The 21,143-nt window shown below is 42.2% G+C and overlaps 1 protein-coding gene across 2 annotated transcripts; it reads right to left on the reverse strand.

Annotated features, from left to right (window-relative positions):
* Positions 1–1,198: 1,198 nt before the first annotated feature.
* LOC144214959 (solute carrier family 45 member 4-like) lies at positions 1,199–20,127 on the reverse strand. 2 transcript variants are annotated; one of them, XM_077743705.1, is made up of 16 exons: positions 19,931–20,127; positions 19,177–19,248; positions 11,591–12,549; positions 7,454–7,642; positions 6,451–6,630; positions 6,187–6,377; positions 5,943–6,120; positions 5,396–5,866; positions 4,603–4,877; positions 4,070–4,231; positions 3,908–4,007; positions 3,755–3,835; positions 3,559–3,689; positions 3,398–3,466; positions 3,172–3,326; positions 1,199–2,531 (listed from the first exon to the last, which is right to left on the reverse strand). In XM_077743705.1, exons 3-16 carry the CDS (start codon positions 11,874–11,876, stop codon positions 2,405–2,407), a joined length of 2,595 nt encoding a protein of 864 aa, XP_077599831.1. In that variant the 5' UTR covers positions 11,877–12,549; positions 19,177–19,248; positions 19,931–20,127; the 3' UTR covers positions 1,199–2,404. The 2 variants fall into 2 exon arrangements, with proteins under 2 accessions (XP_077599831.1, XP_077599832.1); XM_077743706.1 differs by lacking the exons at positions 19,177–19,248; positions 19,931–20,127 and adding an exon at positions 17,438–17,587.
* Between the last annotated feature and the right edge of the window lie 1,016 nt (positions 20,128–21,143).

A 21,143-nucleotide genomic window follows, 5' to 3' on the forward strand; every position in this document is an offset into this window, starting at 1 on the left:
ATATGTATGTATATGTATGTATGTGTATATGTATGTATGTGTATATGTATGTATGTGTATACATGTAAGTATATGTATGTGTATATGTATGTATATGTATGTGTATATGAGTACATGTACATATACACAGACATACATAGTATATACACATACATATATACACATAGACATACAGATATACACATACACATATAGACATGGATATATACACATACACAGAAAACAAAGGTATACGTCATAAAATACTAAAAAAAAGGGGCTAAAAATTGATTTGAAAGCAAATCCAGTAAAAAGCAAAAGACAGAAAAAGGACAACATCCAAGATGGACAGCCGCACATCCATACACAGAACCCTCCAAAACACACATCCACAGTCTCAACACCTTTTTTCAAAAAGCAACTTTTTCTAAACCAGCAGAAGATTATTGGTGGATTTGGACTAATTCATCTCACATCCGAAAACCCGGAACCTGAACCAGGGTGTGTAAACCTTTAAAAAGGGCTCCCACGCATCCCTGAATAGATTTCCACTGCAGAAATGTGTGAAGTAAGCAAAACAATAAATATCCTCTGCTATTTCTATTGGGGAATATTTTCATGTGCAAAGAATCATGCATGGTCATCCCGACCCCCAAAAACAAAAAGGATTTCCCTTGGAAATCACTTCACATTCTTTACCATGTGACCTATTAAGAAAATAATAATAGTAACAAGTTAAGGATAGAATCCAAATTCCCAACTCTGACCAACTCAGCGAGCGAGCGAGGTTTGGAACATTCCAGAGTCGATAATGGAAGGCCGGAAAATCGGAAGCTCGGCTTTGATTCTGATTGTAAACGAAGAAATCCACCACTTTTGACCTTTAACCCTGTTGCAACATTTGTAACTATTTTTCCTTCAGTGTGGCCTTTTGAATGTTGCATACGTAAATTATGGCAATAACCATTTAAAAAAAAAAAACAATAACTTTGGTTTGTGCTCATGCATGTCTTATTATGTACCAACCTCTTATATTACCTTTACCAATAAAGTATTTTTTGTCAACTCAAATATTTTTGGCCTTCATCTAGATTGCTATATTTGAATATTTTCTTGCTTCAAGTGTTTCCCCCGGTTCAAAACTTGACACATTCTGTTTCTATTAATCGATTATTTGTCCTTAGTTGTGATTTTTCAAGTACCGCAACAAAACAGCAAAAATAAGTCTCTTTTTTATGATGTATATTTTTACACAATATAAAAAGGCAAAGTTTTAGTTACCACTTTACATCAAATTGTTTGAGATATATGTTAAGATAAATGCCAATCAGCAAAACTGTAGCAGTTAAGTGCATAAGTTCATATTTTTTTTCAAAATGTAACAAAAACCTCCGCCATTTTTAAACGGTTTTCGGCATTTTCAGTAGAGTGTCTCATATCATGTCACTGTAGAAAAATAATAATATATATTTATCCAATTTACTTATATACTAGGGATTTTGTTTCTAAATTTGACTGTTTTTTGTTTTGTTGGGGTTTGAAACCGCAAACTATTTAAATGCATTTTGCCAAAGGAAACAAAAAAAAACAAGCCTAAGGGTAAAAAAAGGGAATAATAGATGTATTTTGAAGCAAAACAAATTAGCAGATGCTTTTCTACAGCGACAATATTCTCACAAAAACCAAATTTTCAGGCTTTTGCGTTTTTTTCCAGTGGTCTCCCAGCAATTCATGTCTTCATAAACATCCTAAGGAAGACTTAAAAAATACAGTATTTACGATTTTTTTCTGTTTTGTTTTACCAGCTTATGTGCAGTTAGTTATCAGCAAGAGCGCCACCCGCATGTCATCAAAGGGAACAAAAAGAAGTAGCAAAGAGGGAGAAAAAAAAACTCCCTCTACTGCCAACATGCAGCATTTTCAATGATCATGTCAAGAGGTCATGCAGAGAAATATTTGGGATAATAATGCCCTGAATATATATATATATATATTCTATGTGGCGTCTTTTATGGAATTTCACTTTTAATCCTGACAGGACGTCCGATCTTAAAAGTCAGTTGTGTGGTTACGTACTCCACTTTTTTGGGGGGTATGGGGGGTCCTGGAATGACAACATTTGGACCTCCTTTGCAGTCAATTTTGGGGTCGTCGTCTTCTACTCGGGCTCTCGTTTTCAAGTATGAAAGTCAGTCAAGAGTCTTAAAGCTTCGACAGAAGCAAAGATTTAGGTCCGCGGCGAGGAAGGACGGTTTTCCGGTGTTCGCCGACGATTGCAGCTTTCGAGGAGGTCGCTAACGTTCGTGTACGAAAAAGATCGCCCCTGAGATTTACCGTCTAAGTATCGCCCACTTTTTTTTTACCTGGTAAAAGCTCACATTGCATTTGAGACGGAGTATCATGGAGGATGATTGGGCGTGGCCAATCACAAGGCAGATTCATTCTCCGTGTGACTGGTTGTGGCAGCGGTTGTGGTGGTGGTGGTGGTGGTCTTGCCTTCCTTGCCAAGTGTGGTCAATGCCTGTTTCTCCGTTTTGGATGATCCCGCCTCCCTAATAAGTACACATAAGGTCAACCAAATCTAGCTTGATACATACCATCGTGATATGATTTGAAACACAGTTATTCTTGAATTTCAAGGACATTAAATCATGTTTCCAGGCCTGAAATGACGCAGAAATGACTCAGCAAGAACGTCTGGGCTGAAACTCTTTGTTGTTTGGGATACAAGAACTCACAAACTTTCATAAAAGTGAAGAAAACTAACAATTCTTACAATATTCATTTTAAATGAGAGAAAAAAAGCCTATGTAAGTATATTTTTAAATATACTAAAAATATTATAGGATAGCAGTCCAGCCTTCCCCCCCCCCCACAATGCTGGTGAGCATAATGAATGAATATTTTACTTCTCAAAGGAATAATATGATTACTGCAAACGATTTTTCTTTGTTTACAATATTTTTTGATGCACTAATAAAAAATAAAAAAAAATTTAAAGTAACAAAATAAATTGAAAATAATTCCAATAAAATATCAAGTGTTAAAAGTTAGTACTCAAATGAACAAACGTCCAATCCGAGAGTTTATCTGTTTATCACTACAAGACATCCAACCCATTTGAACGTGGAGGTCTGGACAAGTTCAAGTGTTTTGAGGGTCTTATTAAAAGGGTCTCATTTCTTGACTTACCCGCCACCCTGCGTGGGATAAATAACCAGGAAGCAAGCGGTGAAGAATCCCAAGAGAGAGCCACCGGAGGCCATGACGGGAATGACGCGCACGCTGCCGACCGCTTCCACCACGGAGCCCAGAGCCGAGGCCACCAGGATTTGACTGATGTACACCTGCCCCAAAGAGTTCGTCATCATCATTGTTGAACCCCAAATGGAGGTTAAATGTCTAAAATAAAACCCACTTGGCAGGACAGGATGGCGCAATCGATGCCAAATCCTCTTCGGGAACTACCAGGACTGTGATGGATGTACTGAAATTAATAAAAAAAACATATTTGTGTTACAATGGTGGCCATTTTGGGTCTATACAAAGTACTAGTTTCCCTTTTCTCATTCTTGGTACCTCTTTCATTTCATGGTACTGCCCCAGCAAGGCGTAGGGACAGTAGGAAATACTCATGGAGATGATACCCATGCTGCTGATCATCACCATGGCAACGTAGACGTTAGGAAATATGGCCATGACGGCGGTTCCTAAGTCAGGAAAAGACCACGCCGTTGGTTGGCGTTCAGACATTTCGTCGGTCGCTGGTCTGTACCTATGGAGAATCCTAGCGTTCCCAGAATGTAGATGACCTTGATGCTCAAGTCAAAGTTTTCCAGGTACTTTTGAAGGAGAGCTAGAGGGATCAGGAAAAGAAAATCTTGACGCACTCAAATTAGAGGACATTAAAAGCGATCCTGGATGTTACCTGAGCAGGTGGCAGCCGTCATGGCGTATATTACCAGACCCCAACATCCCATTTGAACGCCTCGGTGATAATTAGTCAAATCGGTGGAGTTGGCGGGAGCCTGAAACGAGCATGGTGCCAATCACTTGAAATATTTGTCAGCAGTTTGAGTGAGGCGCTTACGATAGGATCTCCGTGGTAGATGACTTGACCCATGAAGTCGGTGAAGAAGACGGCCTCGGCGATGATGGAGAACCACGTGAGGAGGTGGCACGCGCAGAGGCGGAGGAGCTCGGGGGGCATCTTTAGCATGGAGAGCCACAGCAAGCGTACCGTGGTTTCCGACTGGTGGGCGGGAGGAAGAGACGGTAAGCGGTCAATACCAATTGGAAACGAGGCTCTCCATTGGTTGAGAATTCCCGTGACCGGACGTTTGGTCGCCGGTGAAATGTACTTAGATATTAAACAGTACTTGGATATGAAACAGTACTTGGATATGAAACAGTACTTGGATATTAAACAGTACTTAGATATTAAACAGTACTTAGATATTAAACTCTCTCTCATGAATATAATTTTGAGAGCTGGCTTCAACAGTAAACTCTCCGTCACCATTTGACGGGCGACCAAAAGACCGGCAACCAAACGTCCGAGCACCAGATTTTCGGCAGGCTCGCAACGTGAACATACGCTAGCGCAGCGGGGAGTCCCCTCACCTCGCACTCTTCGCTCTCGGCGTCGCCGGCGGAAGAGTTGGTGTTGCCGCTGCGGCGGTGTCGCCGTCGGCCGGGGCGCCGCTGGCGCGCCTCCACTTCGTACAGATCGTTCATGCTGCGCGACGGCTTGATGAGAAATGCGGCGTTGGCCCGCCTGTAGCGCTGGTGACGGCGGTGGCTGCCAATGCGTCCGTAGTAGGAAAAGGTGCAAGACGGCTGACGGTAGATGGCGTGGTGGTGCCGCCACAGCTTCGTGGGGGCGCCGGTGCTGGCGGCTGGGGGGAGAGGGGTAAATGAGCAGATTGTGTGTTATCTCAAAACAAGCAGATGAAACAAATCATTGTCCTGTGGTTTGATGACTGAGATAAAATTTGTTTGGTTACAAAGACAAGTGTGTCTTGCCCACACTCAAGTGTGTCGATGGGCGCTGTTAGTGGAATAACCCAGTTACTTAACGGACAAAAAGGCCGCCATTCAGCATTTCCCCCCCGAGCTAAACTCTATCGAGTATGTTTGGGGTGGCGTCAGACAGAAGGTGGCAGTGGAGGTCAATGTTCCCTGTAAGCTGCGGGCATGCTCAATTGGCCACTACTCTGGTCTTCTCTGCGCAGCAGCAATCATATGGCGCACAGTAAATAAAATCCAATTTTTCTTTTTTTACCCCTTTCCCCATGATGGTGCCTTTTACATAGCAGTCAGTGGCAGTAGCTCTGTCCACTCTTATGTTTTTCATGTTTTACAGAATGTTTTACATGAAAAAATAGAGTGAACATTGGTGGAGGTGTCAAGTTACCTTTGACCATTCCAGCCCGATGCGCCTGTCCTTTGGCGCTCAGTCCATTGGCGCCGTCCCCATCACAGATGGCAACACGCGCCAACAGGCGTCCGTTTCGGGTGCGTTCTTCGTTCAGTTGGTCGTTGAGCAAGGCCTCCTGACCTTCGTCGTTCTCCATCTCCTGCATGAATGCCGAGAGGCGGCAAATCCGGGCGGGGCCGCTTTCCGCTTTTGGGGCGTGGCCTCCATTCTGGGGTCGGGGAAAATCCTGACTGCCCGCACTGCTGCTACGCCGTAACGAAGCCAGTCGGGGAGGTGGCGTGCAATGGTTGCCGTGAATGAGAAAATGAGGGCTGGCGGTGGGGGAGCCGCGATAGGGCGACAGGCGGTCGGCGAAGATGGACGGCTCCATGTGGCATAGGAACATGGCGTCATGGTCCATGCGGTCCAGGCTGGCGTCTGTCATGGCTAAGACGCTGTCGCTTTTACCTAAAACGGGATGACAAGGTGGTTACATTTTGCAATATTTGGGGGGAAACGAATAACTCTTCAATTCATAACTTACTCCTCACAAGCTCCACCTCCAGGAAGTTCAACTCCATGTCCCCAGGCTCAGAATGATCGTCTCTATAGGCTTCATATAGGTCCAAGCTGTCCATGGTTTCGTCCTCTCCGATCATTTCCAGCCTGGGGGCGGGAACTCCGGCGGCTGAAGGTTGTGAGCGCCTTGCATCTGGACTTTCCTGGACACCAATTGGGTCAAACGTTGCCATTCAGGTTCATCAATTGCTCTCAGAGGCCACAAGTACCTGGTCCAGCCTGTCATGTTGATGACTATATCGCTGCTCGTCAATGCTGAGGAGATGTAAAACCACCGAGGCGGAGAACAAGATGGCGGCGAAGACAAACAAAATCTGCTCTTGGGATTTAAAGACGGCCCCCAGGAAGGTGTGCGTCCAGTTAAGACCACCCAAGGCGTAACCCACCGCCCCACCAAGTCCTGTGTCCACCAAAAAAAAAAAAGAAATCGTCAAAGGAGACTGATTTGAGCTAGGCGGCGGATTTGACCTTACCTGCTGAGGCGGCGTGGATGTTGAGTGCCATGTCCTGGTCCTCCGAGTCGGCCACATCCAGAAGATAGGCTCGAATCGGTCCTTCCGTCGCGTCGGCGCAGAAATCCAGCACCACCACTCCGAGGACGGTCAGAACGATTCCTATTGGCTGTCGACCCGGAATGTCGCCCAGAGATAATCCTAACACATATTTGGAATGAAAACAATACAATAAACCCATCCTGTTCCTTGCAACAACAAAAAAATGGCCGCCCGTTTCCACATCAGCCCTGCCTGTATGACCTAGAGAAAAAAAATAACTCATAATTGTGCATGGATTTGCTCAATAGCAACCAGACGGGAAGTAGACGGTCATTCGTTGAAAGCAGGAAGCAAACAGGAAGTATTTCCCTGTGAAATGCTTGCTTAGGTGTTCCCATGCCAACACACACACATTCATACTCAGACAATTGAATAGGATGAGTTCTAATGGGGGGGGCGGAGTTCCAGTGGTGTCACCGATTGGTCCAAAAATGTGCAAAATTGCCAGGCAAAAAAAAAAGTTTTTTCCAAAAAGAGTTCATGTCATGTTTGACACTAAATTAAGAAATCATTACGACAACATAAATTTATTATTGTGAATGAAAAGGACCAAAATGAAGCCAAAAAAGCATTTTTAGTGAACTTTTGAAGTTGGTTTGCAAGCGTAAATGCATGCGACATTGTGGCGTAATCGACACACAAAAACGGCAAATCATAAATCGCATTCGGACCGGAACGATGCTAGGGGCAATCGATATGTGTGTCGCCCCATAAATCAATGGCGGGGACGTGCCAACTTTGAAATGACCTCATGGTGATGTAATACGCGGCCTCTGGGAAAGAGATGCGAAAAAAATGAAATTAAATTAAAAATCTACTATATAGTGATTAGAATGGAATGACTGTCTAGTTAGTTATTGACAAAAGACATAAATTTAAAATGTTTCCCCCTAAAAGTGAGTAAAAAAATACTTTCTCTCACCGATGAGCGATCCGTTGAGGAAGAGCGCCACCCCGATCAGTGTCCCGATGCAAAGCGCCAGGATGAAGGGCCTCCGGCGCCCCCAGCGCAAAGTGCAGCGGTCGCTGGCCGAGCCAATCAGAGGGGTAAACATTAGACCCAGCACCGGGCTGAGGAACCATGTCAAGCTGTTGTACTGCTCTGGAAGACCTACAAGCACAAAAACGGGACATGTCAACAAACTTCAACCAATTTTGCTCCTTCACCACCCTTAAAAAACAAAAAAACACAACACTCAAGTCCAATTGGTTCAAAAGAGGAAGGCTTAGTCAGCAATGTGCGTTTGCTTCTCAAGCAAACGAGACAAATGTCATTAAGACGTCTCGGAGCTGTCTTGGGAACCCCGTCGCCACGGAGACTCCATCGTGGTCGGTTTCCTGACTCCCGCCGATATGGCGAACAAACTCATGTGGCGCTTCCTGTTGTGAAACTTTCCCTCGCTCTTTTGTCTGACACACACACAGACACATGCGAGGATGGAGTGCAGTACTACCCCTGCCGTTTAAAAAAAAAAAAGTATTAATATATGCATTGAATATTGGCATTATTAGATTATACAATTTTGCAATTGGCTACTTGTGAAGTCACTAGCGCTGCTAAAATGACAAGTAAATTAACTTGTTATACTATTTAGAAATAAGATTTACAGTTACATTTTAAATGGTTGTTTAGGCATAAAAAATATGCAATTTTATCAACTATAGAGCATAAATAATTCAATCAATGTAAACATTGAAAATTTGAATAATAATAATAAATTATAATAGTATATTATAACAACAATATTAAAATGTTTTGCCTGATTTACATGTAAATGATCTTTTAAATCACATACAATCACATTTTGAATGGATTAACACTTATTTGTGTAAGTATGAAGAATACTTTAAAAAAAACAATCATTATTTTGCACTTAGGTTAAAAAAATAATAATTCAAGGCCCATCTGTATCCATTTAAAAAACTATCAGTAAAACAAAGCATTATTACAATATTTTGATACAAATGTAACCAATTTTGTGACCATTGAAAAAAAACCCTGACCTTCACTCTCACACACAGTCAGCAATATAACAGCATAATAAGTATCAGACTACATAGTAAACTAACTGGTTCCCACACTTGGCTTGTAGGTACGAGCAAGGGCACACTCACACGAAAAAGCAAACAATACTGAGAGAATTTTGCAGGAAGTTTTTTTTCTTTTTCTTGGTGACACAAACAAGAAAAGAGAGAAAGAACGGGGGAGGGCAGCCTGAGAAAAGGATGGGGGTCAACGACAAGGTGAGGAGGTGGACGACGGGTGAGGAACAACCCCATGTTCCTCGCCCCGTGATGGATGGTGGGAAAGCAAACTCAATGTTCGTACGTCATCTGGGCGCTCATTTTACTATTTTCTTAATTTTCATGTGGCTACTTTATTTCATGATTCTGCCCGTTTGCACTTTAGCACGAGGAAGTTGAACAAAGCGAAGAAGCAAGACAGTCGACTCCTTGTTGTCAGAAGGTCTTGAATGAGGTTCACTGTACAGGTTCTGTATCCCCATAGGCCAATTTCAGGAGATTTTATATTTTTATTTTTAGTTTTTTAACTAACTTTGAATGCCGCCAGATGTCCATTCCATTTTAACTAGAACGAATGAAAATTTTTCAACATTATTATTCATCCAAATCATTTTCTCGAGCTTCTTAGTTGTATATTGGTATTTAAAAAAACATTTTTCCATGTTTTTTTCGATATACAGACGCTCCCCTACTTACGAACATTCAACTTACTGTCTGCAAAGTGCGTTTGAGTCCATTTAATTAAATGTTTTTTTCAGTACAAACCAATGCTGGTTACTTATACAAGCCTTAAACATACAAATTCACTTATATAAACCTTCCATATACTTATATAGGCCTTAAACATAAATTATAATACAAAATATAGTATACGTAAGAAGGGGAGTGTCTGTAATAAAAAGTGTTGGCGAGACTAGACAGACAAAGAAAACCCAAGGCTAGCCATTAAAGCTCTTTTACCCAGGCCACTTTGTTTTTCGAAGTACTTGAGGATGTCAGTACATGCGTGTGGAATGAGTACGTTTCATGAACAACAACCAGATGTCAAGCAGTAAAATCTTAAGGGTTTTCCTAGAAAGCCTTGAAGCCTTGAGAACATGTAATTAGTTACCTAAAATTGGCGTGCATACAATTACATTTCTATTCTATTGGATTAAATATGACTGCACATGGCAACCACGTGGATAATTTTAGGGTTTATCGATCAGATAATCTCCCTAATTTTTTGGGAACATAATAGTGAAAATACTGTTAAAACAAAAAAGGCACATTCGATTCTGTGATGTCACTTATACCCTTGAGTATTAATGACATCAGGAAAGGCGGGCGATATAGAATACTGCTGTTTAATTGGCTAAAACTGTATCGCACTAAAAAAAACATTAATTTACTTTTCCTCTCTTGTTGCATAACATTAACATGAAAATCTAGTTTTTTATAACTTTGTTAAACATACTTTGTTAAATGCATCATCTGTCCATGTTTTTTGTCCTTCAAAATTACCGGCCAGCTCAGCAGGCATTTGTTTTTAACAAGTTAACTACCCTTTTTTGGCACGGAACGGGCATGTGCCAAAACCCGCACTCCAACCGACATTCCTGACATATTCAGCATTCACGGCGAGTACATACTGTCCGCGCCAACGTACAGAAGGTGGCCTTTTGTTTTGAAGAACAAACACTAGTGGACGGCCATTTTGTCACGTGGCGGAGTGGCTGTTGGGCGGCCTCGCTTGGCGGACTCCAAAGCCCTTTAAAGGCATTTGTGAATAAGGGCGAAAGCAATATCAGAAAGTTCCTGCAGAGATTACATAAATGCTATAAATAGGGGGAGGGGGTTTTAAATAGCCGAGCAGACTGTTGAGTCACGTCCGAAGTGTGAAAGAAGAACCTTGAAAGCTGCCAGCAGGGGGACGCTTCGCACGAGTCGGAGGCTTTAATCGGCCCTTTTAAAAACGCCGGTCGTCCGTGAGTGACTAAGGGTCAGATTAAGGAGATTAGTGGCTGGGCGACATGGAGAAAGTCATTTACGTAACCCCCCACCCTCCGGTGTTCCGTCTGGAAGGTCATCTGAGAAGCTTAGCCACTCGGCTAACATGACAAGATCATTCAGAGGCTACCTGGCACACAATCCGGGTGGCCCCCCGCCAGGCCGGATGACATTTTGGCTGCTTTTGCAAGACGGTTCTAAAGAGGCCAGTTGAAAGGAGCTCGCCGATATTGGAGTCTGACACCAGTGATTTGCAACTGGTGCTAAATCATGACAAAGTCATTTAATAGCTGTCCGATACGCACAAAAGAGATTGGATTGGTTGCTTTTTAAAAGGATTTCAGAAGACAAATATGAAGAGGGATATGCTGTAGCAGTGTGTTACATTAGAAGGACTTGCATGTTACTTGAACTGGTTGCACGGGAGGAAGGTTTCTTGTTTGCTCTATAAACCCGGTGGGACGCCAGGTTCAAACTAGTCTATAAAAGAAAGTATGCATACTTTAACTGTGTCTGCACTGCACTGCATTTTTATTTGTTAGAAACTGTATTTCAAGACTGCCTTGTTGTAAGACTACGTTGAACATTTTTTTTAAATTTCTTTTAATGTAAATATTTTTTTTAGCATCGTTCAATCCCAGGGAAAGACTGAGCATTTGATTATTTTTTTCCCTTTGCGCGACAACAGCATAATTGATGCTTTGTCAGCCAAAATGGACCTTTTATTATTAAGATTATGGTCATTACTGGTTTAAAACCCATTGTTGTTTTGTTGCATTTTTCCCTGTGAACAACAAAAATCTAAAGAATTACGAATCGCATCTGCAAATATTAAAAGAACAGATGTGAGTCTCTCTACCATGTGAGCTCAAAAAATTGAGTTATTGCTCAGTGTAATGACTAAAAACACAATGCCCCCATTTTTTACCTAACCAGTTTGGCAAGAGCATTAATGTCAATATCCCACTTTCAAGCGCCTTAATTATGTCTAAACCGGTTTTAACAGGCGACTCACACGAGCGTCGGTGACGGTTCGGCATCTCACCTATCTGCAGCAGCACGGGGGTCACCAACGCCGTCTCCATGGCGTAGCAGAACTCTCGTCCGAACATGACGGCGCCGTGCATCAGCCATCTTTTCAGCGGGATCCCCTCCACGGAGTTCTGGCTTGCCGACTCCTCGCCGGCGTTGTCGTTGCGGCTCAGCGGCCCCGCCGGGTCCCCGCCCCTCTCCTGTTCCGGGGGCTTCTTGGCCTCCTCGCCGACCGTCAGCGGTCCCACCTGCGTGGCGTCGGCGCCGGTGCTCTGGGGGGGCATGGCGGGCGGGGGCATGCACGCCTCGGGTTGGGGGGAACGAATGCTGATGCCAAATGATCGCTTTCAAACTGAATTTTACAGTTGATGATTAGATTGGCTATCTTCAAATCTCTTGGCTTATTAAAAAAAAGGCTATGGGTGTATCGTTCTATTCAAGGCCAGCTGGGAAAAATGACAAAATAAAATCGACTCTTTGCGGCACTGTGGCGACAAACTGTGAAAATCTTGCACACTTGTTGGTGTTTTGACTCCTAAAGGAGGAGAAATAAAATACCCTGACAAAAGTAGATTTACCGGTATTTTTCTACGCCCCTGAATTAAAATTAAAATAGGAAGCAGCTGAATTTCCAGGGAGAGCTTAACATTCAATGTTTGTGCAATTTTCTTGCTGGGATGGATGCGTGGATGGGACCTCTGTGTGTGAGAGTGTATGTGAGAGTGTGTGCGTGTGGTGTGTGTGTTTGTGTGCATATGGCTTATTGGTCATGGAGGTTTTGTTTGGATGCTCTGGCCTTACTTTTGTTTTTGTCTATTACAGGGGGTAAAAATCCATATAGGGGACCATTCTGTGAATTCCAGAGTCATTTTGCGTATGGAGGGCCGGAGGGAGTGGGCGGGGTTGAGGGGGAGGCCGCGGGTGGAGGTGGGCGGAGCTTCTCGTGAAATCCCCATCGATTGGCTGATGAATCTGAAGTGAAGAAAAGCGTATTTTTCTTCATTTGGAAACAAGCAGGACAGGTTTAGAGTAACGTATCAATATTCATAGCAAACAAAAGAAAGAAAAACAGGTCGGTTCAAAACATCCTTAAATATCCATTTTCTCGCTATGTGAAAAAAGGTCACTTGTGAAAGCTATTTTATATCTATTTAAGTCCAATTCGACCTATGTCCATAATTTTCCTTTTATCAAAAAAAATCAAAAAGAATTTCCAGAGCAACAAGAATTGACTTTTTGCTCCTGTAAAAAGCCACAATGGATAATGTCTAAACAAAGCAAACCTATTGCTGGCAACAGAATTAAAACCAAAATGATACACCCATTGCAATCTGTAATTAAGTCATGATGAAAACAACAATAACCTGAAAGATTGAATCATTATTTGTTAGCAACAGTTGGCGCTTGAGGCCCAGGGGGTGCTGTGAGCACATTATTAGCCTGTGGTTCTCTTACCACCCTTCAATCCCCCCCTACGTGGTCCCATTAATATTCATGACGCACTCCGGTTGGTCATTAATATTTCATAAAGACACATTTGTGTGACCTCACAGACTGCAGTGAATTACATAATAGCCTCTCCCTTTTCCAAAGAGATCTATACAAACACCGGAGCAAACAACACGATTTGGACGCAATCAGTCGGTCAATTGAGTACTAAATTGGATTTGGCCTCTCCATCTGAAATCGTTTCGGCAATACAATCTTGACAGTTGAGGGCTTGGGACTTAGTAGATGGGAGTGAACTAGTGGGTGGCCATTGATGGCTACAAATGAAATCCATTGAACCCTTTTGTAAGGCCTTTAATTTTGGTGATAGCATATGAAAGGCTAATGTTGGTCAAAGAACATCAAAGTTCCAATGAAAACAGAAAACCCTAGTTTGGAATTTGTTTCCTGCTTTTGACAGCGGTAAACATCCTAACCATCTCAACCAATCATACATCATCCGTGACCGGACAGTTCGTCGACAGACAATTCGTAAAATTAGTGGTTAGAAATAGCGTTAGAGGACAGTGGTCAAAGTTAATGGTTAAGGTTAGGTCCGGGGACGAGGTGTCCGGGGGACGAAGTGTCCGGGGGACGTAGTGTCCGGGGGACGTAGTGTCCGGGGGACGTAGTGTCCGGGGGACGTAGTGTCCGGGGGACGAAGTGTCCGGGAGACGAAGTGTCCGGGGGACGAAGTGTCCGGGGGACGAAGTGTCCGGGGAGGAAGTGTCCGGGTACCACATCATCGGCATTCGAGGATAAAACGGGGACACACAAATTCCAGATTGTCAATTCTAAGCAGTATTTCAATGGAAAACAAGTCCTTGGTCACGGAAAGAAGCTGAGACGGCGTGTGACGTTACCGGGCAGGTAATCCGGTCAGCGAGACAAGAGTTAACACTTACTAAAATAGAGCACCTTATCTGTATTTTGATCCTGGGAAATCTGGAGTGGGTCTATGAGACACAGAGCACTGTCCTCACTTGTCCCAGCTCGTGAACTTTCAAAGAGCACATTTGTAACACTTATCTTATTTTCATTTTATTCTCCCTTGAAGCTTTTTTAGTTGTTACGCAGGCTAGTGACGCAAATTCCACTTTCTCGGCTAGTATTTTCTTTCTGGCGACCTTATCCTTAAGTCACCGCTTTTCTTCTTAGCCACACGTGAGTTCATTGATTCCTATAAGCCGAGCTCACGTTACATCTACATGCACAAAAGACAAAACAAAACAAAAAACACCGGAACAATAGCTGATCAGAATGCATAAGAAATACCGCCAGATCGTCTTGGAAAAAGGGGATTCCATTTAAGCTTTTCTTAGAATATTCAGGGTATCAAAGACAAAGCGTTATACTATGTGAATAGAAAAAAAACAGATTCTGCCATATATAATAAAGATGTTGCCTAGCAGGATTCTTATTTCCCTTCAAAATTTCTAATTCTACCTCCCTTGAATAAGTTATGCAAGCTTGCACTAAAATTGAGAAAATGTCCTAAAACAAAAACATGTTTACTGTATGAGGTCTCAAAAATAAATGCAGATTCATGTTGATTTTGATTATTTTCTCCAAACTAATCAGGATTGAATCAAATGAGACAATAAATATCTCCTGGTAAAGAAAAAAAATGTCAGAAAGAAGACTCCCTGAGAACTATTCTTCACTTCAGGGGTTGCCCCTTGTTGTCATTGTTGTTGGGGCGCAATCCGAGTCCCCGTGATGACTGACCCATAAAGATGACATGACTAAAGACCTCAGTATCAGGTTCACACACAAGCCACCAGAGTCGTTGAGGAACGTCTGCGCGTGCGTCAAACACAAAGAAATGCGTGGCATCACCATTTTTTTTCAGAAACTTCTGGCATGGCGACAGAATGTCCTCCGGCAGGGGACGGTTTACGACTACGGGTTACGATAGCGCCAGCCGTTTGAAAGGGGAGACAAACGCAAAACAAATGAATTTCTCATCGCGTTTCTTGGAATTCCCAAGGACAAAGGGCTACATTCCCAACAGCGGGAAGCAGAAGGAGCCGTTCTCGCCAGCGAGAGCAGGTCGGCGCTCCGGAGTGATGCATTTGGGTGCATTGCGGGCGCAGTGCAGCAAGTGGAGAGCCGGCACATGCGCCTCAACGTGCGCAGCGGGCGTCAATGACAAATCCCACGTACTCATAACATACGGATTATCACAATACTGGCAGTTTGAAATATGACATAATATACCTCCTGTTTGCAGGAATTCACGTTGAATTAAGGGGTTTAGGAACCAAAAAATGTTGGCGTCGAGACACCCAAACAGGTCTAAGTTTGACCTGGGTTGAACCTTAACTGACTTCATCATGACAACATCGGAGATAGTTTGGGCTAATTTAAATGTGTTAACAGTTAGTGAGAGCTATTTGTCTATTTTTTAGCACTGCTGACTTGACTGGCCCAAAGCGCAAACCGCAAATCATCCAAACAAACTAAATAGGATACATTGATTAAAGTGAGAAATCCTTTCACTGGGAGAGGGGTGCTTTGACTTAAAATTCAAGGCCCTTAAAACAGTTCAAGTAAATCCACCTGCTTACATTATTTGGAAATATAAATAACCAAGATACATATCATCCAATACATCACCTTTTGCAGTCTAGACGAAACACTAATTGCAATCTCGCTTTAAAAAAATCAAGCCCAGAAAAGAAAACACCAGACGGTAACTGAGGGGTTTCCAGCAGATGTGCATCCTGACCTCTATCGCCCCCTGCAGAGGGATGTCCTTTGCTGCGATGCAAAACTTTCAATTTTTGCCAATCCGAGTGATTGGTTCCCAACTCAAAGCAACAAACGACCGCGGTTACGGGCCTTGTTCCGCGTTGTACATTATTTATAAGAACTTTGAGGCAGGTGGCGGACTGTGTTAACGCCAACGGCAGGGTTGGAGGGGGCATTGGAGACTGAAATTAATCTTTTAGCACAGTCTTTCAGGGGTTAGTCAGATTTGTACTGAGCTCAAGATAGCAGCTGCTAACTAATTAATGACAAGCTTAACATGCGGCGGACAAAATCCATCGCAGGCGAATTCATCTAAAAACCCAACTGGATTGTCTTGAAAAAAGTTTGGTCTTAACTTTGCTTCTATTTTTTCATGCTGAAAAAGCAAAGGAGTATCTAATCAAGCCCGCCAGTGTGTGCGCATGCAGACTAGCGATAAGGACTCAACTGTAATAGCTATTTACTCAGAACAACATAGAACATGACTCATTGTTGTCACTAACAAAAATCGACTTCAGAGAGGGTAGAAAAAATGAAAGTCACATGTCTGTTTGTTTGGGTCCTTTCAAGAATCGGGATGGAACAAATTAAGAGTTTGAAGATACCAACCAGGCTATAACGACGCCAACAATCGCATGTGTTCAGTAACAGGCCATGTGGCAATGCATTTTTGTACTATTGTTCTTACACGATAAACTTTTTATATACATTTGTCGGATGGAAGCCAGATTGTGGCAATAGTCGATCTGCAAACGTGGCGACGTAGGACTGTATAAGAGTGGTTGTTTATTTTCAAACATGTTGAATAAAGCCGCCTATAAATAGGACTTTACACCTCACAGACTAAGTTTGAATGAGGTCAAAGATTTCAATGGCGCGAGTCGAAATAAACAATGAGGTGGTGATGGTGTTTTGTAAACCGGTATGGGTTAAACTAGAAACAACAACAAGAATCAAAACCGTCATGATTTTTTTGGAGCCTAGTCTGGAAATCGGTTTAATCAAGTCATTCCAGATTGGGTCGGATTATAATGCATTCATCTGTATTCTGTTTTGGAAAGGGTGTGTTGGTATAACACTTTTTAAATATTGTTACATGAATCTCACATACTTGTGAGAAAATTACTGAATTGTGAAAGTGGACAATGTGACTGTTAGTTAGTTTTTCAAGCAACATTGTTTACAAGACTTCACAGAAAAATACAATTGGCCGTAAAATTGGCGTGTTTGGTTCACATGTCAAAAGTTGTTTTTTGTCGTCCTTTGGGGTGAATAACCATAAAAATGGGCTAAAATCATGCTCTTGTTTGAAATTACAAGAAAAATCAGTTTTGAGCTTTTCATTGGCTGCCATGATCACTACCAACTCTTTCTACTGGATTGGATATCTATCATCTTCCATGGCAGCCAATGAGGGAAAAGATACACTTTAGCTTGGTTGTACTTATTGTTGTCAAGGCTTAATAAACATTACATAGACACTATGTCCATTTATACACGAACGCAAAACACTAATATTCAGATGACTATGTCAAAATGATAAAGAAATACCACCATGCAGTATGTACAAAAAAAACACCAGTTGCATCCCACGACAAAGTCGCACTTGTTAACTGACCTTTAACCCGACCGATCACGTCAGGATTTGCATGCTGAGTCGGCAAAAACGCATTCCTCCCCACCAAAAAAAAGCGCAAGGACCTGTTTAATCCTCAGCTGCTGGATTCTTTTGGCTCCAGCAGAATTTCCACCAGAGCTTTTATAGCCGTCGCCGCCTGCCTGTGCGCGTGCTTGAGTGTGTGTGTGTGTGTGTGTGTGTGTGTGTGTGTGTGTGTGTGTGTTTGTGAGAGATGCGGAGGAGATAAGGAAGATCATACAGTAGATGCTAGTGAGTCAACACGTACACATGAACTTGAACCAAATGAGGGGAAAAAAGCCTTTTGTTTACACCTACCATAACGCTGTTAGACAAAAACTTCCTACTAGGAGGAAATAGGTTATCTTCACACGTTTTTTTTTTTTTTCAGTCTGGTCTCTAGACGACCATTAAATTCAGGTGGAAACTCCATCCGCAAACATCTTTGAGCCAGGGGAACAAATGTCAGCCTGGTTTTTAGTCAGCAATTTTGCAAGACGGTGGTAAGACAAGTGGGGAAATAAATGGAGTATGGTGGTACTTTTTGTCTGGCGTTGAGCAATTTAGCACGAGTGATAAATGCTAGCTAGTTGTTTTTTGTTTGGTATATTTCCACTTCTTGTTTTGGGTTCAGGACATTGTCGCACGCAATATGACAAGGGAAATATTTACTTGACCTATGTATAAAAAAAGGACATTTATTTGGTTTTAGGTGCCATTTATTACTTACAAAAAAAGACTTAGTGTAAGATTATGACTAGTTTATTTTTTACTGAGTACAACATCTATTTAAAAATATGTATTGTTTTCTTTTAAAAAAACAGTTTAAGATCATAACATTGCAACTAGCTTTTAAAATCCACCTTTTTCCACACTATTTTTAAAATATTCTCCCATATCACATTTTCAAAGAAGATATTACACCCGACAAGAATACAAAGCTCTTTTGTTTTAAAAGTCTTCCCCTGGCAATGACATTTGTACGACAATCCGACTCAATATTATTGATCTTTATCGATCCAGTCCAACTGAAGCAAGTGTGCATCTCATTTCTCCAGACAAAGCCAGCAAATGCTTGTAAACAATCAGTCTATAAGACAACCTTTTGCCAAACACTGCACAGTCGCTCATGTGACAACTTGTGTCGGGATTCGTCAGGCTGCTTGTCACTATGTCTGCATGCTGAGTGCTGAGCGGGCGGCATTTAACAGTCAGCGAATATTTCTTAAAGAGGAAGTACATTGCTCTCACTTCAGCTTGAAGCCATCTGTGAGGCTAAAACCACAAAAGTTAATAAGCGTGTCGTTCCGGAGAGACGTTGCACAAGCGAGGATGCTTTTTGCTTCATTTGGACGGGATGACCAAGAGCCGTGTTTTATTATTCATCATTTATAATAGTTTAATGAATATGGATGATTGGTCCAGGGACCATAATAGTGCACAGAAAGCAGAGTAAACGTATACATACCGAGCATCATCTATCAATACAGTAAATGTTTCTTTAGTATTCATAGTAACGATTTGGGATCAGCTCTATGTATTGCCAGATCCTCCAAATCAGGTGATTCTGCTAAAATATGTAATCCCTAATTCTGTAAAACTCGGGAACATTACAAATGTAACAACTGAATCCACTTACACTGTTGCTAACCCAAACTGCAGCTTTTCAATTGCATCATTTGGCCCCAAAATCCCACTTGATAAGAAATAAGAGGACTCACCAAAACGGATCCGAAAGTGTCATCAATGTCTCATTGAGAGTTTGCGTGTGAGCTGCGGTTTGTCCCGTATACCTGCATGCAAAAATGCAAAAAGAACATGAGACAAGAGACAGAAAACAAACAAGACTGTCAAGCCTTTGCAGTGCACTCACTCTAATGTAACACTTGGCACCCAAACGCATCACCAGTTGCTTGCCAATGAACCACACAGACACAAAAACACAAACACACACATCGACTCTCTCGCCTCTAATCATCATTAAAAAATTAAATTAAAAAAATCAGACATGCAAGCATTCCCTCACATTATAAAATCTCCCTTTAAATAGCCACAATTCTCATGCAACCATATTGAATTGAATGATTTTGTCATTACACAAATACACTGACATTTAAAGCTTCACCACAGATCGCACAAACAACAACAAACAAATAAATTATAATATATATAAAAACACCACTTTAATTTTGACCTGTCATTGTGTGGTTAGTTGCCAGGGATGATGAGATGAATAACTAGAACACTAATGAGATTCAGTTGAATGTCATTTAAAGGGAAAAGGAATAGATATTGCACATTCTAAATGTTTTTCTGCATTTTAACTGCAAATGACCCCCTCCTTCCTCTTCCCAATGCACCATCCAAGCGAGATGATGGAGCCTCGAAAGCGGCTAAGTAATCATTCGGAATGCCTTCGTTAACAACGCGAGACGCCGACTCCGCGAAGCCAATCGAGCCGGGCGCCGGGCTCACCTCGCCGGCTAAGATCGAGCGCCGCCTACGCGGTGGTGCCAAGCCCCGGTGCTCCGGTGCTCCGGTGCTGCGATGATGCGGTGCTGCGGGGCTTCGGTGCTCCGCTTTTGGGGGTCGCACAGTCGGCGACGGCGTCGCGACTCGTTGATGCGCGGCAATACCGAACGCCGTTTGTAAAGTAATGTCGGAAGAAGCCTACATCGAGCTGACTTCCGTCGACGTCATGTTCATTTGCATAAAAGAGGGTGGGGCCTACGACCACAACAAACTCCAGATTGACAGGTTATTTTGCATCAAGTATTCCAGTATGTATAGTATATAACACCCCATTACTACATTTTTTCCAGGAATACAAAGAAAATAGCATTTGATAATTAAACTATATTAACAATATAAGAAATGTCTTTCTACTTCAACTCTTTCACTGCTACACTACACTATCATATTTTGCAACAAATCAATATGTACCTCATTAACTCATTCACTGCCAATGGTGATGTATCACTGCCATGTATGGTGAGAGAGGCCCAATCCACTGGGACTGAGGGCTGCGGCAGCAATCGAACGATGGCATCTGGAAAAAAAGGACCTTTTCACTAAACATTTCTGCACATTCCTGCACACTGAGAGAATGGAAAGTATTTTTGATGGAACTTTGTATCCATCATCTCACCCCACTGAAATAAAAGAGTTTGCCCAAAAGGGGGCAGTTTAATAGAGAATTACAAATATGTATGCCAAAATTTTCCACAGAGGATAAAGAAGATATCCCCAGGAGTAATACGACATTTTTGCCTTTGTATAAATCCATTTGTTACAGAATAGGTTTGTAAAATGTTCCTTTTAAACAACATTTCCGTCTGTATTATGAATACAATAACCTAAAATGTTATAATTGCATTTACATTGATCAAGATTATGTGCCACGGATGGCTTAAAAAACTGGGTGGTGGGCTAGATTTGAGGTAGTGGTCAATGTACGACACAAATATTTCGTTTTTCTATTCAGAATTTCTCAAAGAGGTGATTTCATCTTATTACAAGTTCACAGTAGCCGCATGGTTGGCCAATCTACGAACTGGGCTCCTTTCTCATGAATTCTGACATTCCTCCGGCTGAATCCAACATACCCGACGTGTTTCAACAGTGGAGACTGTTGTCAAGGTTGTTATCTTTTTTTAGGAGTTCCAATATTACAAGGGTGTATTTGACT

Source organism: Stigmatopora nigra, chromosome 21 (genome assembly GCF_051989575.1).
Source record: "Stigmatopora nigra isolate UIUO_SnigA chromosome 21, RoL_Snig_1.1, whole genome shotgun sequence".
Classification (NCBI taxonomy): Eukaryota; Metazoa; Chordata; class Actinopteri; order Syngnathiformes; family Syngnathidae; genus Stigmatopora; species Stigmatopora nigra.